We start from the raw sequence: 22,323 nt of genomic DNA, 5'->3' as shown, positions 1-22,323 counted from the left end.
ATGTATAAATTGCTGTTGTCAGAAAGCCTTTAGGACACCTGTCAATCTGATTGAACAACACATTTGATAAGTAGTCACTTGCATTGGTAAATTAGGTTTTTTATATAATAATATACTTCGCTTTATATAATCATTCTTCTTTTTATATAATAATATTCTCGCAACCGCACCCAGAATAACTTCCGGGTGCGGTTGCGAGAGGACGCTGGTGCTGCATGTATATCCTGAAAGCTGGTGCTGCATAACGGAATCTGCTTTTGATGGTACGGAATACGGAATCGAAAGGTACGGAATCTGCTTTTCTAGTACTCTTGGCGGCTTTTTGGCCGAAGGGTCTGCTCTCTGCTTGATCCTCCCGGCTTCACCTGTCCTGCTCTTCTGCCGTTGCCTCCTGCCCGCTCCCGGGCATCTCACACCTGTCCTGCATTTTGTTTCTTGGGTTGCTCTACTGTGGGTTGCCTGTACAGCTGGCTGGCTCCCTGTTGGCCACCGCTGCGGTCGTCGAGCTGCAGGACACTCGCTGGCTGTTGACGCTGGCTGTTGCCCGGCTGCCTCCTCGGCTCCTCGGCTCTCGGCTTGCTCGTCCTTGGCTCTCTATTGGTCCTCGGGCTGCTCATCTTCATTCCTCGACCCTCCTCACGTGTCGTGCTCTGGATCAGCCTGTTGTGCCTGGTGCTTTGGTCAGCCAGCCTGCGGCTGCTGGCTGACCTCTCCGGGCTTTGTGCCCCTTCGCTCCTGCCTGGCATGGCACTGAGGTACTCCGCCACTAGGCTTCTTCAACTCAACAACCACTCCACTCCGCCATGCATCTCTGTCATCAAAAACCACGGACTCCTACGACGACGCAGATACATCCATAGAGGCTCCGGTCGCAAGTTTGTTTACTCCCAGACAGGTCACTCCATCCCCTCACTCTGGTCAGCTGAGCGCACTCTCACCCATCGATTACGCCATCACAGCAACATACACGAACGCACCCCCTGTCTGCAAGCCCTGGAAAAATCACCCGAGTCCATCCGCACCATACAAAGCAATATGAAGCTTACTCTGTTCAATACCCGGTCCCTCAACAATAAAAGCCACATCTTGAATGACTTCATTCTGGACAATAAACTGGACTTTCTCTGTCTGACTGAAACCTGGCAACAACCTCTGGACTACCTCTCACTCAACCTCACTACACCCAATGGTTACTCTTACATCAATAAACCACGCTCGGAGGGCCGAGGTGGTGGAATTGCTGTAATACACTGACAGGACATCAAGACCAGCCTCATCTCCATCTCATCTGCTCCATCATTTGAACACCTGGCTTTTAAACTTTCTGGTTACACACAGTCAGTCATGGCAGTTGTCTACCGCCCTCCCAAACCACACCCATCATTCCTGTCTGACCTTTCTTACTTTCTGACCCAGCTCTGTTCCTTCTCCCCCTCAACCCTCCTCGGTGATTTCAATATCCACATGGTCTCCACTGACTCCACAATAACCGCTGACTTCATTGATATTCTTAATTGCTTTAACCTCACTCAACATGTCAACTTTCCCACCCATAACCGTGGTCACATTCTGGACCTTGTCTGTTCTATTTGACTAAATCTACACCATCTCTCTGGCTCCGACCTCGCCCTCTCTGACCACTTAGCCATCACTATGACCATCAACATCCCCGCCCCAACACCAAGGCAAAAACGCATAATCAACTTCCGTAACCTAAACTCTCTTTCACCTACCTCATTCTCATCTTCCCTCTCCGAAAAGATGTCCACCTCTCCCTTTGTTGATTTGCACAGCCCCTCTGACCTCACTGACTACGACAACCACACTCTCTCCTCCTGCCTTGACCAGATTGCGCCTATAAAAACCAAAACAGTTTCCTTCACGCATTCTGCTCCCTGGTTTACCCCTGAACTCCGCCTGATGGAAACCCGTGCCCGCCAACTTGAAAGACTCCGTAATAAAACAGGTCTCACAATCCACTCCCAAGCCTACAAAGACCACCTGCAGCACTACAAAGATGCCCTCTCCCGCGCCCGCTCCACCTACTACTCTCAAATAATCCACTCTGGCTCCGGAAACCCAAAAGCACTCTTCTCCACAATAAACAAACTCCTCAGCCCCCTGGATACCACCACCCAGTCATTCACAGTCGACAATTGCATTTCTTTCCTTTCATTCTTCCAAAGCAAGATAGACAACATCTACAGCAGCTTAACCACCACCTCACCTGCTCCCCCTCAAACCATCTGCCCCCCCTTATCCTGCCAACCCCTATCTCAGTTTTCCCCAGTCTCCCCTACTGACCGCTCTGAACTCCTCACAGGAATGAAAACTGCCACCTGCACTCTGGACCACATCCCCTCTAGCTTTGTTAAGGCTTGCCTTCCTGCTCTCTCTCCACTTATCACTGCAACAATAAACTCCTCCCTGTCTACAGGCATCGTCCCACCATCCCTCAAAATCGCTGCTGTCACCCCCATTCTGGAAAAACCTGGACTCAACCCTGACACCCCAAATAACTTCAGACCCATCTCCAACCTACCCTTTCTGTCAAAAGTTTTGGAACGTGCTGTAGCCACTCAACTCAAACATCACCTCTCTGCCAATAACCTGTATGAAACATTCCAATCCGGATTCTGCCTCAACCACAGTACGGAACTGCACTCCTCAAAATCACAAACGACCTTCTCCTCTCCTCCGACGCCGGTAACCTCAACATTCTCATCCTTCTCGACCTCAGCGCCAGCTTTGACACCATCAATGACATCATCGTCCTTACCCGACTTGAAACCACCTTTAACATCACTGGCACTGCCCTTTCTTGGATCAAATCATACCTCTTCGACAGGCACCAGTTCATCTCCATCAATAACTGCAAATCCCCCACCGCTCCCCTCCCACAAGGTGTCCCCCAAGGTTCAGTTCTCGGTCCCCTCCTCTTCATCCTGTACCTGTTCCCCCTTGGTCACTTAATCCGTCGTCATGGTCTCCAATTCCACTGCTTTGCCGATGACATCCAGCTTTTCATTTCCGCCAAGTCAATTTCCACCGTCACCCACTCTATCCTGACAAACTGCATCACTGAAATAAAATCCTGGCTTCAAATCAACTTCCTCAAACTAAACTGTGATAAATCCGAAATAATCATGATTGGACCAAAAACGCTCACCAAATCCACCCACAACTTCACCCTCAACATCGACGGTATCCCAGTATCCACCTCCCCTCACATCCAGAATCTTGGCATCATCTTTGACCAAACCCTCTCCTTCGACAAACACACTAAACAGATCACCAAGACAGCCTTCTTTCATCTGAAAAACATTGCCCGTCTCCGTCCATCCCTCTCCTCCACAGCTGCAGAAACCCTCATCCACGCCTTCATCACTTCCCGTCTGGACTACTGCAACAGCCTCCTCTATGGTTCACCCTCAAATATCATCAATAAACTTCAATACATTCAGAACTTCGCTGCCCGTCTACTCACCCACTCCCGGGCCCGGGACCACATCACCCCCGTCCTTCACAAGCTCCACTGGCTCCCCATCTCCCAGAGAATCCAGTACAAAATCCTCCTCCTGACCTACAAAGCCCTCCATAACCTGGCCCCATTCTATCTGACTGACCTCCTCCCCAGACACACTCCCACCCGCACCCTCCGCTCTGCTGCTGCCAACCTCCTGTCCCCCCCCATCCGGACCAAACTCAGATCCTGGGGGGACAGGGCCTTCTCCATCGCCGCTCCCACACTCTGGAACTCACTATCTCAAACCTTCAGAGACCCCTCCTCACTCACCACATTCAAATCATCACTCAAGACCCACCTGTTCAACACTGCATTCAACCCCTGACCGTCTCTTCTCCTTCTCCTTCCTTTCTGTTTGGTTATTTAATTATGTATTTTTGTCTTTTCGTCTTTGTTTTACGTACTATGTCAAAGCGTCTTTGGGTTTCTTGAAAAGCACTATACAAAATAGATGTATTATTATTATTATTATTATTATTATTATTATTATTATTATATATTGTTACGTTTGTGGGGGTATATATATATGCACAGCTCGTTTCAAATCCCCCCCACAACATCTCGATGGGATTTTGATCCGGGCTTTGACTTGGCCATTCCAGAACCCTCCATTTCTTTCTTTTCAGCCATTCCTTGGTGGATTTACTGGTATGTTTAGGGTCATTGTCATGTTGCAAGGTCCACCTTCGGTTGAGCTTCAACTTTCCGACAGATGGCCTCACATTATCCTCAAGCACCCTCTGGTGCAATGAAGAATTCATAGTGGATTCTATGATGGTGAGCTGCCCAGGCCCTGATGCAGCAAAGCTGCCCCAAACCATAATATTTCCACCACCGTGCTTTACAGTTGGTATCAGGTTCTTGTGGTCAAATGCTGTCTTTGGTTTTTGCCAAACATGTCTTTTTTTTTTCTTCTTTTTTTTTGCATACAAGATCGAGGCTCGTGAAAGAGCTAACATTAATCACACAAAAAGTCAAACCGACACGCAAAACATAAAAAAACAAGGGGAGTGGCAGACAAGATGGGGAGAGAGGGGGAAGGACACAAACACAACATTTGAGAGCAGGGACATCGGGAGGACTTAGGGGGGAGGTGGTAGAGGTATAAAACATATGAACACTGCAAGGACTCTGGGGTGAATTAGCAGGGGTAGAAAAGATCAAGGTTTTGGATGGGGGAAGATAAGAGATGGTGGTGAACAGCTGTTTTAAAGACCTGGAGGAAGGAGTGGGATTGAAGGGAGTGGAGGAGTTTGTTCCAGAGGCGGGAGAAAAGGGGAATGAAAGAGTGAAGGTGAGCAGAGAGCCTAGCTTTTGGTAGTTTAACCATAAGAGGGCTACAGGCAGATCCTGTGCGACCTGAAGGAATATTGGGGGGACAGAGCACAGAGAGAGCTGGGGGAGCAAGGCCGGAGAGGAGTCGGTAGAAGACAAAGACCACCAACCTAACCTGCCTGCGGTGAGTGAGTGAAAGGCCCTCGGAGTTAACTTCATCGCAGGAGATTCCAATGATTCTGAAAGCTTTGGCCTCAACAGCGTGAAGCCGAGCTAGGTGTGAGGCAGGAGCACCAGCCCAGAGGGGGGAACAGTATTCCATTGAGCTGCGGATGAAAGCCTTGTATGTGGTGAGGAGCTCAGGTGTGCCAAGGAAGGACTTCGCACGACGGAGGATGCCCAGTCAGCGACTGGCTTTGGAGGCCAGCTTGGAAATGTGGTTTTCCCAAGAAAGATCATGGCAGATAGTGAGACCCAAAAGCTTGAGCGACAGAACTTCTTGGAGAGGATTGTTGAGAAAGTAGATGGGAGGGTTTTCCAGTCGGTCCTTTCGGAGAGACATTGTAAGAGTGTGAGATTTGTCAGGATTGAAAGACATGTTCCACTTGTTTGACCAGTCTGTGTTTTCTGGTACTGTGGCCTTCTGGTCTTCTGGTACTGTGGCCAAATAGCTCTACCTTTGACTCATCTGTCCAGAGCACATTGTTCCAGAAGTGCTGGTCTTTGCGTGGGTGTTCATTGGCAAACTTTAGTCTTGCCCTGATGTTCTTTCTGGACAGCAAAGGTTTCCTCCTCGAACACCTCCCATGTAGAACAAATTTGTGCAGCCTCTTTCTAATGGTAGACTCGTGCACTTTGACATCAACAGTGGCAAGAGCTACCTGTAGGTCCTGTGATGACATTCTGGGGTTCTTAGAGATTTCTTTCAGCATCATGCGGTCTGCTCTCGGGCTGAACTTGCTGGGGTGGCCTGGCCTGAACAAGTTGGCAGTTGTTTGGAATCTTCTCCACTTGTAGATGATCTTCCGGACAGTCGAATGATTGATTTCAAATTGTTTGGAGATCTTTTTAAATCCCTTCCCAGACTCGTAGGCATCTATAACCTTCTTTCTGAAGGTCTCAGAGAGCTCTTTTGATCTAGGCATGGTGACGCCGCACACTTCAACAACAAAGAGCAAACCAAACTAAATGTCTGAGCTTTAAATAGGACAGGTTCCTCCAAGATCCTCTCTAACGATGTTCTAATCATTTGCACCTGAGCTGGTGCACCAGATTCTAATTTTAGGTATTTGAAGTTGTGATAAATGTAGGGGTGTACTTACTTTTTCCACATGCGAAATTTGCATTTATGTTTATTTAAATTATACAATGGACTACAAAATGTAAATGTTTAATGATATTTGTTATATTATATCACCTTTATCTATCAATATTGTTGAAATGAAGATCAAATAGCTGTATGTTGAAATATGTTGAAAAAGTCAAAACTTTACGTGGGGTGTACTTACTTTTTCACGTGACTGTATATATATATGTGTATGTATATATATATATATATATATATATACAGTCACGTGAAAAAGTAAGTGGACAAAAACAAAAAAGGGAGTGGACAGGGGAGTGGACAAAAAAATAGAGACACCAATGTATAGTCACTTAATAGGGTGTTGGGCCATCACCGAGGGCTGTATGCACTGTGGCATAGAGCCAGCCAGCGTCTGGAATTCTGCAGGAGTGTTTGGCACCATTCTTCCACGAGAAAGTCAATCAACTCTTACCTGTTTGATGGAGGTGGAAAACACCGTCTCAGGCGTCGTTCCAGAATATCCCATTAATGCTCTATTGGGTTCAGATCTGGTGAATGAGGCCATAAATTTTTTGCCATTTGAGCTTTTGGCATAAAATCCTTAACAAGCCTTTATTATGAGAATATGGAGACCTCAAATTAATAAAATGATTGCAGGCTTTAAAAATGTTTAGGTTACTGTCCTTCCAAAATCGGCAAATGCCCACAAAATTGCTCACCTGACGTAATTTTCTTAATTGCTGTCTTGTGTCACTTATCTAACCACCAGGTGTGTTTGAGGCATTTTGTATTTGTCTACTCTAACAGATATCTCCATGCCAAGGTCAAGGAGCAAGCATTGCTGCTTTGCGACTGCTAGATACCAATACAGATGCAGCTTTACAACAAGCAGAGCTGGAGCTCGCACTACCCCACCCACTTCTCAAAGTATGGTTTATCTCCCCTTGAGTATCTTTTTCTCCTGCCCATCCCTCCAAATATCTTTGAATACCTTTTTTGCCTTTCTTCTGTCTTGTTTCAGTTTTTAATTGATTAATTCTTCGTGATATTGAGCCTGACTGCATAGGGGTGTATTTGACAGCAGCATTACAAATTGCTGAAAGTGAAATGAGACTGAAATTAAATTTATAAACTTTGAATTACCGGACCTGATTATTATTGGATATTCCATTTAAAAATGACACGGATAAAGGCACCGTTAAGTACCACGGATACTTTTGATATGTTGTGAAATTCACAACAAACGGGATCAGCATGGACAGAGGATAGACAAATGGCTAGCCTATTTACCATTACCATCTGAGCACATGTCTTGTGATACTGAGATGCCACATTGAAGTCCCATATATGTGTTAACTTGTCCATCATTCACGCAACGGTTGCAGACCAGAGTCGGTGGCATCCTCTCTTAAGTGTGAGATGTCGGCGGTTGGAACGAGTCATACCAAAGACTTAAAAAATGGTACGTGAGCTACTTCCTTGCTCGGCACTCAGCATTTTAGGACAGAGTAAGGACAAACAACTGTAGGTTGGCAACCATTGCACAGGCTTGATGGGCTTAATGGCCTCCTCTTGCATTGAAGTTCATTCATAGTCATATTTATTGAACATTAAAGTACACTGATTTCCTCCTTATTCAAATGATATGTGCAAGCTCTTCCATGAATCTTAGTTTCTGTAGAAAATTTGGTTGCATTTGTTTTGTGTCATGTGCAGCAACATCATCACACTGTGCTTTGTTCTTTGCACAACCTTCAACATATAAACCATGAGCTATGTTTGGGAACTCGGCCATGAAACAGCAATGTCTGGGATCTTTTTGATTGGTGTATTGAACCTTCTGGTAAATGTCATTTTATATTGGGGATAGTTGGTGGATGTTAAGGATCCCACAGTGTATGTCTGTTGTGAAGAATAGGCGAGTTATCATCAGTATCATGAACAAATTCCAATTTGTTGTCCTGACTCCCGCATAGAATACAAATACAAATCACCCTGTGTAAGATTGCCATACGGCTGCTTTGCCAGCACTAAACCTGATTTTTGTGGTTGGGGTGGGGGGAGGGGAAGAGGGAGAAGGGGGGAAAGAAATAAAGGTAGTGGAAGGGGTAGAGAGAGGAGGAGGGAGGAGGTCAATATATTTCATGATGGAAGGGAAACGCATTTGATTTGATTCTGATGCACCAGACGAGGACCCATGGAGTTAGGTCAAGGATCATATTAGCTTAATGAAAATGTGAGTATTTTTTTTCTTGTATCCACAGCTGCAGAATGTGAATACAAGACTAAGTCGAGGACTAAGTCGAGGCTCATATAAGAGCTAACACATAGAACATATCATAAATGGAGTGGGAGACAAGAGGGGGTGAGAGAGGGAAGCAAATAAACAGTAGGGAACAGGGACATCAGGAGATTGGTGCAAGAGAGATGGCTGGGGCGGGGTACATGGGATAAACAAGATGGACACGACAGTGGATTTCAGGGAAGAAAATGGAATTTGAAAAAGGTGGGTTTGAAGTGGATCAACAAAGGTAGAAAAGATCAAGCTTTTGGATGGGGGAAGATGAGAGATAGTGGTGAACAGCTGTTTTGAAGACCTGGACGGAGGAGAGGGATTGAAGAGAGTGAGGGAGTGTGTGTGGGAGAAAAGAGTGTGGGAGGTGTCCCGCTCTCCCTCAGAATCAGCTTCATCATGGGAGATGCCAATGATTCTAAAAGCCTTGCTTTCTACAGTGTGAAGCCGAGCTATGTGTGAGGCAGGAGCACCAGCCCAGAGGGGAGAGCAGTATTCCATTAAGCTGCAGATGAAAGCTTTGGATGTGGTGAGAAGCTTGGAGATGCCAAGGAAGGACTTCGCATGATGGAGGATGCCCAGTCAGTGACTGTTTTGGAGGCCAGCTTGGAAATGTGGTTTTCCCAAGAAAGATCATGGCAGATAGTGAGACCCAAAGCTTGAGTGACAGAACTTCTTGAAGAGGATTGTTGAGAAAGTAGATGGGAGGGTTGTCCAGACGGTCTTTTCGGAGAGATATCGTGAGAGTGTGAGATTTGTCAGGATTGAAAGACATGTTCCACTTTTTGACCAGTTTGTGATGTTATCCAGGTCGGCAGAGAGTGAGGAGGCTGCTGCCTGCCGATCTGAAGGTTGAGATAAGGAGTGGCAGAGGGTGGCAGAGTGGCAGAGCAGAGCAGTGGCAGAGTCATCAGCAAAGAGATAGAGAGGATTTTCCAGAGAGTTGGGATTGATGATTAATGAAGACCAGAAAAAACACAGGGCCCAGAACACTGCCTTGAGGAACTCCATCCTGAACAGGAGGAGAAGATGAAATAATTCCATTCAGGGCCATATGTTGACTGCGACCGGAGAGGACGTCCACAAGCCATAATAGTAGTAGAGTTTGGAGAGCATAGGTGGGCCAGACCGTATCGAAGGCACGAGATATGTCAAGGGAGACAGCTATGATTTCCTGTCTGGCGTTGAGGACCTCCATCCATTGTTGAGACAGCAGAAGCAGCATGTCCAGAGTAGAATGACCTGGTCTGAATCCAAATTGATGATCCGAGATCACGCCATTGGAGAAGAGGAAGGATTTGATATCAGAAGCAATGATGGATTCCATGACCTTGCTGATTATCAGGAGCAGGCAGAGCAGTCTGTCGTTGCAAGGATCTGTTTTTGCACCTTTTTTGTGTAAAGTGGTAATGTTGGCTGATTTTCAAGCAGATATCAGATGACCTTGAGCAAAAGAGAGGGTGAAAATAACAGAGAGAGGGTGAGATAGAGTGGCACATCAGGATTTTAGGAACCGTGGGCTGATGTTGCAGAATCAGAGTCGAGGTTTGACAGAGACTTTTCCACCTTGTCAGGAGAGAAGGACACAGAGTCCAGGAGCAGCTGGGTTTGACTGGGTAAGGTGGGTACAGAGAGAGAGAGAGAGAGAGAGAGAGATGGGTATGGGACACAATAATTTGAAGCAAACACAGAGTTTAGCCATTCAGCCTTATCATGGGCAGTGTCAGCTATGTAGCCATTTGATGTAAGGGAGGGAATGAAGGGGAACAAGCACCAGAAACAGATTTGACCAGATGCCACCAGGATTTGAAGGTGGGAGACAGGTTTGGCAGTTCAGTCTTGAGAGTGGAGAGATATTGCTTCCTGGCTATTCCATGAAATTGCTTAATTAAATGTGTCGATTCCAGTGAGGTTTCTGAGGCACAAAACCCGACAAAAGGAAACAAGTTGGAGAAACCTTTTCTTTGTGCAGATTCTTCCTTTCCTCCTCATTTAAAATTATTGTCTTGCTCTTTTTAATTTGCTAAACTCTCAACGTTCTCTTGCAGATTTGGTTTTACGTGAAGTTGCCAAATTGTCTGAGATTCGTATTGCAAGAGCTGTCTGTGACAAGCAAACACAAAGTCGATCAGTTCCCATCTTTACTCATTGTAGAGACCAAAAAAATATAATAACATGTATGTGTTGAGGCATTCAGCAGGTTCATTAAAATATCCACATCACGAGTCAGCTTGAACTACCTGCAAATATGGGAGGAAAAAGACAGGGTAGGAAAGTTGGGAGAGAGGAAAAATAAAAGGGGAAGATTATGAGATGAGGGAAGAGGAATGCACAGAACATACTTGGTGGGGGTGGGGGGGGGGGGGGGGGGGAAGGGGAGGAAGATGGTCACAATTCTGATACTTCTTTGTACTTGTACTTAATACAAAGACAATCCCTGATGGAAATTAAATATCATAAAAACAAACTTCGCTATAACTTACGACATATAAGCGCTTATTGACCTCTGCACAACAAAATAGCATTGTCCCCATGTTTCCACAACCCCCCCCCCCCCCCTCCACCATAGGCAGCTATTCACACACAGGCCAAGAAAACTTTTCAATGAATACGAGCTCAGATTTAAACACTAATAAGTGTTTTTTTTTTTTAATAGCCTTCGTTTTTGCAATATATGCAGTTGAAGAATCATTTGTACACTGTCCTGTAAGACGCGAACAGTTGGAGACGTTTGCCGGTGTTGTTGGCTGTCGATGCTGTGTAATAATTTTCCTTTCTGACACGCATACGATGGAATTTGACGACGAGCCCTGCCCTGGGTTCTTGGCACCACCGAAAGCCTGCCGACATTTCGCCACTAAATGTTGCCTGGGGTGGAAGGAAGTTTTTCCATTTTTTTAGAAGTCAAGCTAATAACCCTGTATATGTGGAAGGCAGCACTCAATTCAGTAACCTGGGTTAACAAACATTGTGATCTATCTATTCGAGCAGCAAAGGCAACGTGCAATGCCCTCGGAGTACCAGACAACATGTGATCGACCAGCTCAAGTCGGACAATGCTTGCATTGTTTGCTCACTGTCGGCGTTAGAGTGAATAGACTAGTGTACTTTTAAGGGCACAGATTTCAACAATCTAGTTGTGGGGTGTAAAACTGATCGGCTTCGCACGGTAAATGTGTGCCAGTTATATTTGATTTCCTGTCGATGCATTCAAATTTTTTTCTTAAATTGAAAGAGACAACAGCATACTTTTGCAAGAATTCCGAGGATATTAGTGGACTATAGATAATTTAACATGGTATTTCGGATCTGGACCTCCACTCCCACCATTATGAGCCTTGAGCGACAATGGGAACACCAAACAGGCCCACCCAAATGCTTTTACCACTTATTTTCCCATTACACCAGTGGTTCTCTCATACATCCCAAAGCATTTTAAATGAAATAAGTTTATGAATATTATGTTTACATTCATGGCAGATCTGGATTTTTTTTGTGTCTGGCAGTTTTTTTTTTTAAACTAAACAGGATCTAAGGCTCGCAATGGAGCTGCCACACACACACACGTCTCACCCACGTGGACATACAGTATAGACAAAATACACGAAACACGACACAGAACTGTTGGACAAGAAAAACACAGCCACTGAGCTTGAGGGATGTACCGTCACCTCCTGAGGCACTATGGGTACCAGCGACGCCACAAAAATGGCCACAAAAGACGGATGCCAACCTACGGGTTGGCATCCATTTTCTGTGTGAAGCTGCCAAAGTGAAGTTGCCATAATTAATGACCCATAATCTCATATGGGTATTGTCTGTGCTCTTATTCTTTTAAATGCTGAATGTCAAGCAAGGAAGCAGTACATACCTTTTTTAAATTATTTGGTATGATTCGGCCGTATTTGAACCACCGAACTTCCAGACTCGGAACGGACGCTCTAATAATTACACCTCCGAGTCTGGTAATCTCAGATTTTTGCTCGCAAATGTTTCTCATGCATTGACCCGAGGATCAAGTATGAGGATGAAAATCCCCAAAATTCTGCTGATTTGACTGTTGTCAACTTGTGTCTTTATAAATCAATGGGAAACTACTCGTACATTGAATGAATGAATGAATGATCGTTTTAAGGTCATTTTTCCTCGCTAGAGCAGGGGTTAGCCTTGCGGGCCCCATGACAATCATGGTTCCCTGTTTGAGGCAATGTTTTTATGGCCGGATGCCCTTCCTGACGCCAACCCTTAGTCGCCTCTTACGATGCGCAGGGATACGGTGTACCTATTCTAAATTCGAAATCGTACATTAATGACCCATACTCTCACTCACTTTCTTGCATTTACAAAGCTTCTTCCAGAGCCATGTACACTGCAGGAAAAAAAAATTCAGTCAAAATTAGATTCAGTCAAAATTTAGATGGTGCACATCCAGGGTCCTGACCTCTTGATCACCCACGCGTTGCACATGGGAAGTGGTTCCCAGATGAGTAATCTGAGATGCACTGTACCATACATGTTTCAGTTATGTGACATCTTGGAAGTGATGTAATATGACACACCAGCTGCATTTTTTTTCCTTGTTTCTTATTTCACTCTCCCCGGCAATAATTTAACATCCTTTTATCTATTAACATTCCGGTGTGTACCCCGGTTTAGAATAGGTACACCGTATCCCTGCGCATCGTAAGAGGCGACTAAGGGTTGGCGTCAGGAAGGGCATCCGGCCATAAAAACATTGCCTCAAACAGGGAACCGTGATTGTCATGGGGCCCGCAAGGCTAACCCCCGCTCTAGCGGGGAAAATGGCCTTATAACGATCATTCATTCATTCATCCTTTATCTATTAACATTTGAGGCTGGCTGCTTTCAATACCATGTTTAGTTCATGTGCAATTTTATTTCTCATTCCCTCATTTGATTGTGTAAGTTAAATCTATGAAAGTTGTTTTATTTTCATTTCCATAGAGTGTTAAAGAAGTTGGCTACAAGACTCCATTCCTTGTCTTAGAATTTGCACATCAGCTCTTCATTTGTCATTTATCTCTACAATCTCTTTCTTGTTGCAGTGGATTCACAAATATTGTTCTTTGTGGTTTATGATCTGTTTTTCACTCTATTTCTCACTGCGAACCTCCCTTGCCCCTCACCCCTCACCCCTGCCCCCTCCTACCCAATCTGTTTTATTCCTTGACTTCTACCTGAGGTCAGGAGGTATCGGTCTTGCTTGCTCCTTCATTCTCGGTGCAGTCCCTGGGCTCAGTGCTGGAGGATTGTCGGCGGTCGCATATCCCACTACTCGTCTACGCCATTGATGGTGCTGTACTTTCGGAAAATGACATTCGTATCCTCCGAGAACTTTGGAGCAAGACCTCAGATCCTGTGTTCTTTCTGTGCCTCGATGGCGACGCCACTACCCCATGCATCGACCAGCTAGAGATGAATCACATTGATGTAGGAACCTCAGTTTATCTAATTGGGGAACCCTGTATATGGGTGTTCGTTTGGACACTGCCACGTTGATTCATGCGAGTATAACGCGGTACTCGTCTTTGTGAATGTCAGTGTAGGACTGTAGGTATGCATCAGCAGAGAAGTTAAACGATGATTTTATCAACTGAAAGCCCGGAAGAGTCTGTTAATTGGCATTTTAAGCGAGGTGCAGCTGGTGTTTCGAGTGTTGGCCTTCTCTTGCTCTGCCGAAGGATGAACACTTGTTACGTCAGCCACACCTCACTTACAATGGTGGTTAACATGCCCTTATCAGATTTCGGTTGATAAAGTCAATACATTGATTCATACTTTAACTTTCTGATGGAACCGACGTTTTCAGTGTTCAACGTTATACAGAATTTGTGATTTTGATCACCCAACTTGTGTTATCGCTCTTTGTTTTAATTTTTTTTGGCCTTTTTGAGCACAAGGGTGCCTGCTGCTATGAGTGAACTTAGCTGACAAGATGGCCTAAACCGAGAAGTACACACACTCGCTGCTAAGCTGTCTAGCCTGGGTTTGAATCCAGACCCAGCTATAAACTATTAGTTCGGTGCTTCACATGCAGGGTGAATCATCAATGTGTGTGCCGTCCCTCGGATGGACGTTAAACCGGCGTCCCGAGTGCCAGAATGGGTTGGTGGACGTTAAACGGGCGTCCCGTCTGCCAGAATGGGTTGGTGGACGTTAACTATCCCACGGTGTCCATCGCGGACAGTAGGCAAGTTATTGCTGGTACCATGACCAAATTCCAAATTCCTGCCCTAACCTACAGAGGGCATCACATCAGCAACACAGCCATGCCCTCAGCTGATGACACTACCCGGCATCTTTGTGCTGCATGTGAAAGAGGAAGTGAGCTTGACAATGATATGAAAATTAACTCTTTTATTTGACAAAGTCAACGCTCGTGAAAGAGAAACATTAAGAATATAATTTGTGAATGATGAAATTAAGACGAAACGACGATAGTTCACACCCTTGCAATTTATATTTCAGAGTCTCGATCTCTGTGAATTTTTTCCTCCATACTATAAACCAACCAGAGGTGATGTGTTTGCTGTTCTCATCTGATCACACTAAGCTTGCAATGCAATGCCAAAGAATAACTTTTATAAAAATAAAAATTACATTTATTGATTATTTTGACTTTTTTTCTTTTATCCAGACAAAAGATCAGATAATGGATCGATTACATAACCAATTGATTGATCTTGGCTTTATTGAAGAAAAGGAACGATCGCCAACTGGACCAGGACTGAAGCCTCAAGCCTCGGTGACCTGGCAAGCTTCGCAACTCGCTTTGTTCGTTCGGCAGTTCTTGCAGGCCCACCTCGTGGAAGCGACAGGTGTTGTGAGTGGCGTGCATGCTCGGGGTCTTGATCTCTTCATCAGTCATGCTTTTGACATGGCAAGGGACTTGCAGATCACGCCGAGGCGTCTGGAGTATGCACAAGCCAAGGAGGCGGAATTGTACCAGTCGCTGCTCGAGATCGCCAGTCAGAAGCAAGAAGAGATTCGTGACATGATTGTCCTCACGATGGAGAAAATGCGCAGCGAGATGTTGCAAGCCGCTGCGGAGATGGAACTTACTGGTGGGCATTTTCTATTGGTACAAACAGAAGTGAGTGGAAAGCTGCATACAGCTGTGTAACAAAAGCTTGTCAAGAGATAAGGCCCCTTAAACTATCACCCCCATATTTCTTCCTCACACAAGCATTGGGCCATTGATTTATGGGGCCATTGGGCCATCACATCATTGATTTACAACAGAGGCCATTGATTGGTCAGAGTAGTATGGATTTCTTGCTAGTCATTAATGAGTTGTTCAAATATAAGTCACAGAAGGATTTAATTTGTCCTGTGTTTCAAAAGATTAATGGAAGAGTAGAAGCAATTGAATTCGAGGTATGGGCCCTCATAGTCTATGTGAACGATGATGGACAGGTGTGGTAAAATAAAATTCAATATTGATGACACACGATTGATGGCAGAGGTGCCAGTGAGCATATCTGATGTATTTTTCTTTCCCCTGCAGATATATCTGCAATAAACGGGGACTGCTTGCGTGCACGGGATGTGCAGAGCTGCTCCAGGAAGATCCAAGACATGGTCCTCGGCCGGCTGAAGCAGGCTGTGGCCAAGCAGCTGATCAGCTCCGTGGACTACCTGCGCGAGAGCTTTGTCGGCACGCTTGCACGCTGCCTTGAAAGCTTAGAGCGTTCTGGCGGTGAACCAGCAGTCGAGCATCCTGCAAGTGTATACCTACGACAGGTGCATTACATTGTTTCAGGCCGGAAGCTCTATCTCTTGCAGAGGAAAAAGGAAACCAGAAGTAATGCTGGTTGTATTCCATATGGCAGGGCTTTTAGATTTTTAGGACAGTGAACTCTTAACATTTCAAGTACAATACACAACTCCTGTTGGGTATACGTAATAATTGTTTTCATAGATAAACGAGCAGAGTACCCCCTGGGTTGATCGAATTTACGCGTTACTTGCTGAAAAACTTATAGTCTTTGTTTTTCAAGAAGACTATAGATGTTTGCGTGGCGTGCATCTAAAATAATTCTAGATGGTCTAAATGGTCTAAAGGTTTAAACTCTGAAGGGTATTAAGGATATAATCTCTAAACCATGTAAATGTCTAAGAGGTCCAAAGGCATCTAAAGGGATCTGAAGTGTCTAAAATGGTCTAAAAATGTCTTAGTGGTCTAAATCTCCAAATGGTCATGGGTCCAAGCTGTCTTACATGTCTGCAGGGTGTAAGATTACATGGTGTTCAGGTCGAAGGGGTCTAATGGGAGTCAAGGGACTTAATGGGTGTAAAGGTCTAAACGGTCTCTGTGATCTAAAGGTTCTAGTGGTCGAAAGGGTAAAAAAAGGTCTAAAGTGTTGAAAGGGTCTTAAAGGTAAAAGGGGTCGATCAGAGTCTATAGGGTTTTAGGTGGTCTAATGAGGTCTAATGAGGTCTTATAGGGTCTTAGGGTTCTAACAGAGTATACGGTGGCTTTGGAGTCTTAAGGGTCTTGGAGTTATAAAGGGTCTTAGGAGTCTTATGGGTCAGTAGCATTTTAGGGGTCTAAGGGTTCTAACAGGGTATATAGGGTCTACATTGTCTTAGGGTTCTAAAGGGTGTCAGGGTTCTGCTGGGATTTTAAAGGTCGAAGGGTTCTAATGCAGTCTGTGGGGACTTTGGGGTCTGAATGGTTCATATGGGTCTTAGGGATATAAGTTTTGTTAAGGGTCTTATGGGTTTTGTAGGGTGTAAGGGTTCTAACAGGGTATTATAGGGTGTACAAGGTCTTAGGGGTCTTCAGTGTCAAAGGGCAAGAGTCCACCAGCATCAGGAATTCTGCAGGAGGGATGCGGCATCATTCTTCCATGAGAAAGTCAATCAATACCTGCTTGACGCCGGTGGAAAACGCTGTCTCAGGAGTCGTTCTAGCATATCCCATAAATGCTCGATTTGGTTCAGATCTGGTGATTGAGAAGGCCAAGACATATGGATAACATCAATGTCATGCTCATCAAACCCATACCACACTTGCTCTGTGGATGGGAGAATTGCCATCCTGAAAGTCACCCCTCCCGACAGCAAAGAAAGGCTGCAACATGGGATGAAGATGATCACTCAGTATCATTAAGTAGTGATTGGCATTGACTTTGCCGTCTAGGGGAATGACTGCACCCAAACCATGCCAGGAAAATATGCTCCACAACATTACAGAACCACCATAACCTTTCACTGTTGGAACCAAGCACTCAGGGTTGTAGATTTTTTTCTATGTTGGTGCCACACATGCATGTTGAGAACATGGTGAGGGATGATTCATCTGACCATATCACATTTTTCCACTGCTCGGTAGTCCATCACCTGTGCTCTTTGCACCACTGGACTCACAAACAAGCATTGCCATGTGTGATGAGCGGTTTGTGCACTGAAACCCGACTATGGTATCCTTCTCTGTTCTGTTTTTGGCGGACCGTTTTTTTATGAAACTGGCTGCTCGTGACCCAGGTTGAAATTTACAGTCAATTGATCTGCAGTTGCTCACCTGCTTTGGCTTGCATTTCAAACTAATGCATCGATATCACGATTCTGGAGTATGCGTCTCCACCCACTGTTGCCCTTTGCTGATGTCTTTCCCTCAGAGTTCCATGCCGACATCATCTTAGACACCGTTGCTCATGAAACATCAGCAAGTTGAGCTGTCTTTGTCACTGAAGCTCCTGCCAAATGCACCCCAACAATCAGCCCTCTTTCAAAGTCACTAAGGTCTCCTCTTGCAGTCATAATTATAGGCAACCAGGCTTGTGCAGCATTTTTATACATGACCCTAAGCATGCTGGGATGTTATTTGCTTAATTAACAAATGGACCTCACTTGGGTGGAAGCCATTGCTTTCAATATAATTGGTGTCCCTTATTTACCAAGGTGTTTCCATTCTTTGTCCACTACCTGTATATAGATTGCTCAACCAAACAAGATTATGAAAAATAATTCTTCCCAAATCAAGAAAAGGCAACTATCCTTGGTAATCTTTTTTTCTTTCATGATCCATAGCTGTTCTCAGGCGATTGTCAAAACCTGATGATCGCACCCAATCACCAAAACATATTTTGTAGTCTTATCCCATTTGACCATAGCTATTAGTCTAGTAGGAAGACTAGGTCCCCCTGCACCCCCCGGAGATATACTTCTAATCAGTGTTTCTAGATTGGAAAAAATGTGTAGAAAATGACTAGCTATGGCCCCAAGCTGAAAAAATGTCCCACATACCATTTTTATGCAAATTACTGCTGCCATTATCAAAAAAACGATTTTTGACATATCTCAGCCAATATTGCAGATAATTGAAAAATGAAGGTGTCTAGACCCATGTTTTGAAGGGCATAGATCATGATAGAACTATTCATAACATGATTACATGTGTCTATGGTATACTAGTATGCATATTAATGCTGTAATTACAAAATAATCAGTTTTACAAATGATAAGGATACGTTAATACTGCAGATAACTTAACATGGTACATAAGGGGTCTAAACCCAGGTATTTTCAAGGTTAAATGTCAACAAGATGCTCCTGAGTCTTGCATAGGGGCGGGACATTGGCAGTAACATTGGTACCACTCAACTTTTCTTCCCACCATTGACTTTGTATTGCGAGAGATTTTCACTTGCTTATTTAAAGGTTTCTCACCCAGCCCACGTAAAATCTACCAACTCCTGCTGTTAACTCCCAAACATATTTTTTTATGTTATCCAATCACAGTGCAGAAATGACAGACTAGAGATCCAAATTAGTGCTGCTATAGCTGCCATTTTACATTTCCATCCATGTAACATGCGCGCTCGCGCGCTCGTATCAATTGGTAATGTCGCGCGCTTGTATCAATTGGTAACGTTGATGTTATTGAATACCTCAGTTGAAAGTTCAGTCTTCCATTCCATCTGTGTGTTGTTCTTGGTATTCATCCTCCAATCTAGCCAGGTAAGATGCTAACTATAATGTTACTCACACTCTTGACTTCAGTTTCTGCATGAAATCATAAACAGGCAGAATAACAGCTGAGCCAGCTAGCACCATGTTAGCTAACGTTAAAGCTAGCCTCATCTATGTACAGTATGTTCCTAATGTCGGTGTAACTTAAACTTTTGTTAATGCCAAACATGAGACATATCTGTTGACTTCTGTATATGAATTGAACCAGAAAGAGGCACGACAGCTGAGCTAGCTACAGTAACTTAGCACAATGTTTCATTGGCCTAGATAGCTAACGTTAGTGTGGAAGAATTTAGATGTTTTAGCTATTAGCACTTTTGATGCCACTAAACATGGTTTAGTCAGCTAAAAAGTACCCTAGTGTAGAACATGACTCAGAACCTCTGTTACCTCACTGAAAACTCAGAGCCTCCTTTCACAGGCACTTTTAACATCATTCGTGATTTCTTATTTGTCATTTAACAGTGATGGTAGACATCGACAGCAAGCATGCCCAAAAGAAAACGGAGTGTAGAACCTGCAGCCCAAAGCTCTCCTCCTACATGCATCCTTCATGTACCATCCATGTCTGATCATGGGGATTTCACGCCCCTCCGTAAAATTAAAGGATCTGCTTCAGAAAAACTGCAACTGCTTCAAAAGATCCGGGATAGACGTCTCAACCAACCGCATGACTCCCCATGTCGTATGCAATCAGTATGTGATCAGATCCCGGCAACTCTTCCTGATGACCTAGAAAGAGTAGGATATCACAGCAAGTGTTATAAGCACTTTGTCCGCCACTTTCATCGTCTGGGAGATGATACAGAACCAGGGCCATCAACCTCATCATGGCATCACTCTCCTCGTAAACCAGGAGGTTCTGCTGAACCCATCTTCCCGCCAGAGTGTATATTTTGTGAGAAAGTTGAGACCAAAGATGCTCATCGCAATACTGAGAGGCCTACAACCTTCCCATCCTTTAAAAACAAAGAAAATGCATGGGAGCAAATCGAAACACGGGCTGAGAAAATGGGTCTCTATCGACTCCATCGAAAGGTGAAAAACAAAGACCTCTTTGCATGTGAGGCCAAACACCATCCGTCATGTTTTAAAGCTTTCCGCACAGCATTCTACAACTATGAGCGTGCGATTCACAGAGCCGAAGCACCAAAGGAGCAGGCTTGCATGTCAGCCGCCCATGAAAAGGCATTCAACTCAGTACTGGAACACATTCAAACCCAGGTCATCCAGCAGAATAAAGTTCTACAGCTTTCTTCCTTGCGCTTGCTCTATGTCGAGGAACTGAAACTGAATGGATATGAGAACTCAAATTATCGGTCAGAGAAACTACTGAAACGCCTACAGAATGACCCAATCAAGGAGCATATCCACTTCACGAAGGTTGATCATGACAAATGTGATGTCATTTCTTTCTGGCTTGTGCACAGCTCAAACATAACAGTTTCCAATGCTCTCGCACGAGCATTCACACTCGGAAGCACAAACAAGAACCAAAATGTTGCCCTCCAACTTCGCCAGGGTATTCTACAGGCTTTCAGAGAGTGTAAAGACCAACCATGGCCACCAACAGCTGAAGACATGGAGCTCAATCCTGAAGACATCCTACCTCCAGACCTTGTCCGCTTTCTCAGCGTGCTAATGACTGGCAAGGAGGGCATCGAGACAGAAAAGGTGAAGCGTCTGGTCTTCTCCATTGGACAAGATCTGTGCCGTGCAGTGTCAGATGGAAAATGGAAGTTACCAAAGCACATTCTCCTCTGTGTGACTGTAAGGCACCTGTTCCGAAGCAAACAGCTCACCTCAGCTCACCTGCTGGGTGAGTAGGGCCTCGCTTGAGCCTCGCAAGTTGAGTGATATGGCACACGAGGGGAGACTCATGTCAGAGTTTGGGACAGTTTATGGTGTGGTGGAGATCCTGAATTTCATCTTTGCTGCAACCTCTGTTTGCCTGAACCTCAGTTCATGATTGCCTCCACCACCAAAAGTGGATGGAGGTTGTTTTCACCCCTGTTTGTTTGTTTGTTACTTTGCAAAAAAAAAATTTTTTGACAAGTATGTTGATCACTCAGGTTTTTGTGTGTCTGTGTGTCCGCTTACTTTTACTCAGCTCACGAAACAAGACCCTCACATCCAAGTCCAAGGTTGATCTGGCTCGCCTTCCTCCATGCCAGTCTGCCCTGAAGCCGCACATCCAGCGTGTGAACCACCGCGTAGCATTGTACAAAAGAGCCGATCAACCTATCATCGAAAAGCCAAAACCTTATGAGGAGCAAGGATGGATAAGGACTGATGAAGGACTGTTGAAACCAATGTGGTCCAGTGGTCCCATCCTACCAACCTCACTGGTGGATCTTCTGAACACAGGAGAGCACGAAGAGGAGGAGGAAGAGGAAGGAGAAGAAGAGTTTGACTCTGACGATTTCGATGAAAATGATGATGACTGACTCAGTGTAGAATCACTAATGCTAATGATGTTTATCTAAAACAAGCAAGAGAAGAGTGGTCACATTGAGTGCTAGGACTATTTTGACAGTTGTAATATTTAGAAAAATAAAACTTTGTGTTAACGTCTGTGTAGACGGACCTTAATATGAGTCTATTATTTCGTAAAACTGTGATTATTTTGTAAATAAAGCACTAATTAGCATACTAGTATACCATAGACACATGTAATCATGTTATGAATAGTTCTATCATGATCTATGCCCTTCAAAACATGGGTCTAGACACCTTCATTTTTCAATTATCTGCAATATTGGCTGAGATATGTCAAAAATCGTTTTTTTGATAATGGCAGCAGTAATTTGCATAAAAATGGTATGTGGGACATTTTTTCAGCTTGGGGCCATAGCTAGTCATTTTCTACACATTTTTTCCAATCTAGAAACACTGATTAGAAGTATATCTCCGGGGGGTGCAGGG

At 44.6% G+C, this 22,323-nt stretch overlaps 1 protein-coding gene across 2 annotated transcripts in view; it reads left to right on the top strand.

Annotated features, from left to right (window-relative positions):
• Positions 1-22,323, top strand: part of DSTYK (dual serine/threonine and tyrosine protein kinase) — a 63,830-nt gene that overhangs the window by 5,477 nt on the left and 36,030 nt on the right. For both annotated transcript variants that reach the window (XM_068113138.2, XM_068113139.2), the window contains exons 3-6: positions 6,915-7,034; positions 13,609-13,851; positions 15,059-15,485; positions 15,929-16,164. In XM_068113138.2, coding sequence (XP_067969239.2) covers positions 6,915-7,034; positions 13,609-13,851; positions 15,059-15,485; positions 15,929-16,164 — 1,026 coding nt within the window. The remainder of the gene's footprint in view (positions 1-6,914; positions 7,035-13,608; positions 13,852-15,058; positions 15,486-15,928; positions 16,165-22,323) is intronic.

This window comes from Myxine glutinosa, chromosome 4 (genome assembly GCF_964187855.1).
Source record: "Myxine glutinosa chromosome 4, kmMyxGlut1.1, whole genome shotgun sequence".
Classification (NCBI taxonomy): domain Eukaryota; kingdom Metazoa; phylum Chordata; class Myxini; order Myxiniformes; family Myxinidae; genus Myxine; species Myxine glutinosa.
This window is presented reverse-complemented; position numbering and strand designations above follow the sequence as displayed.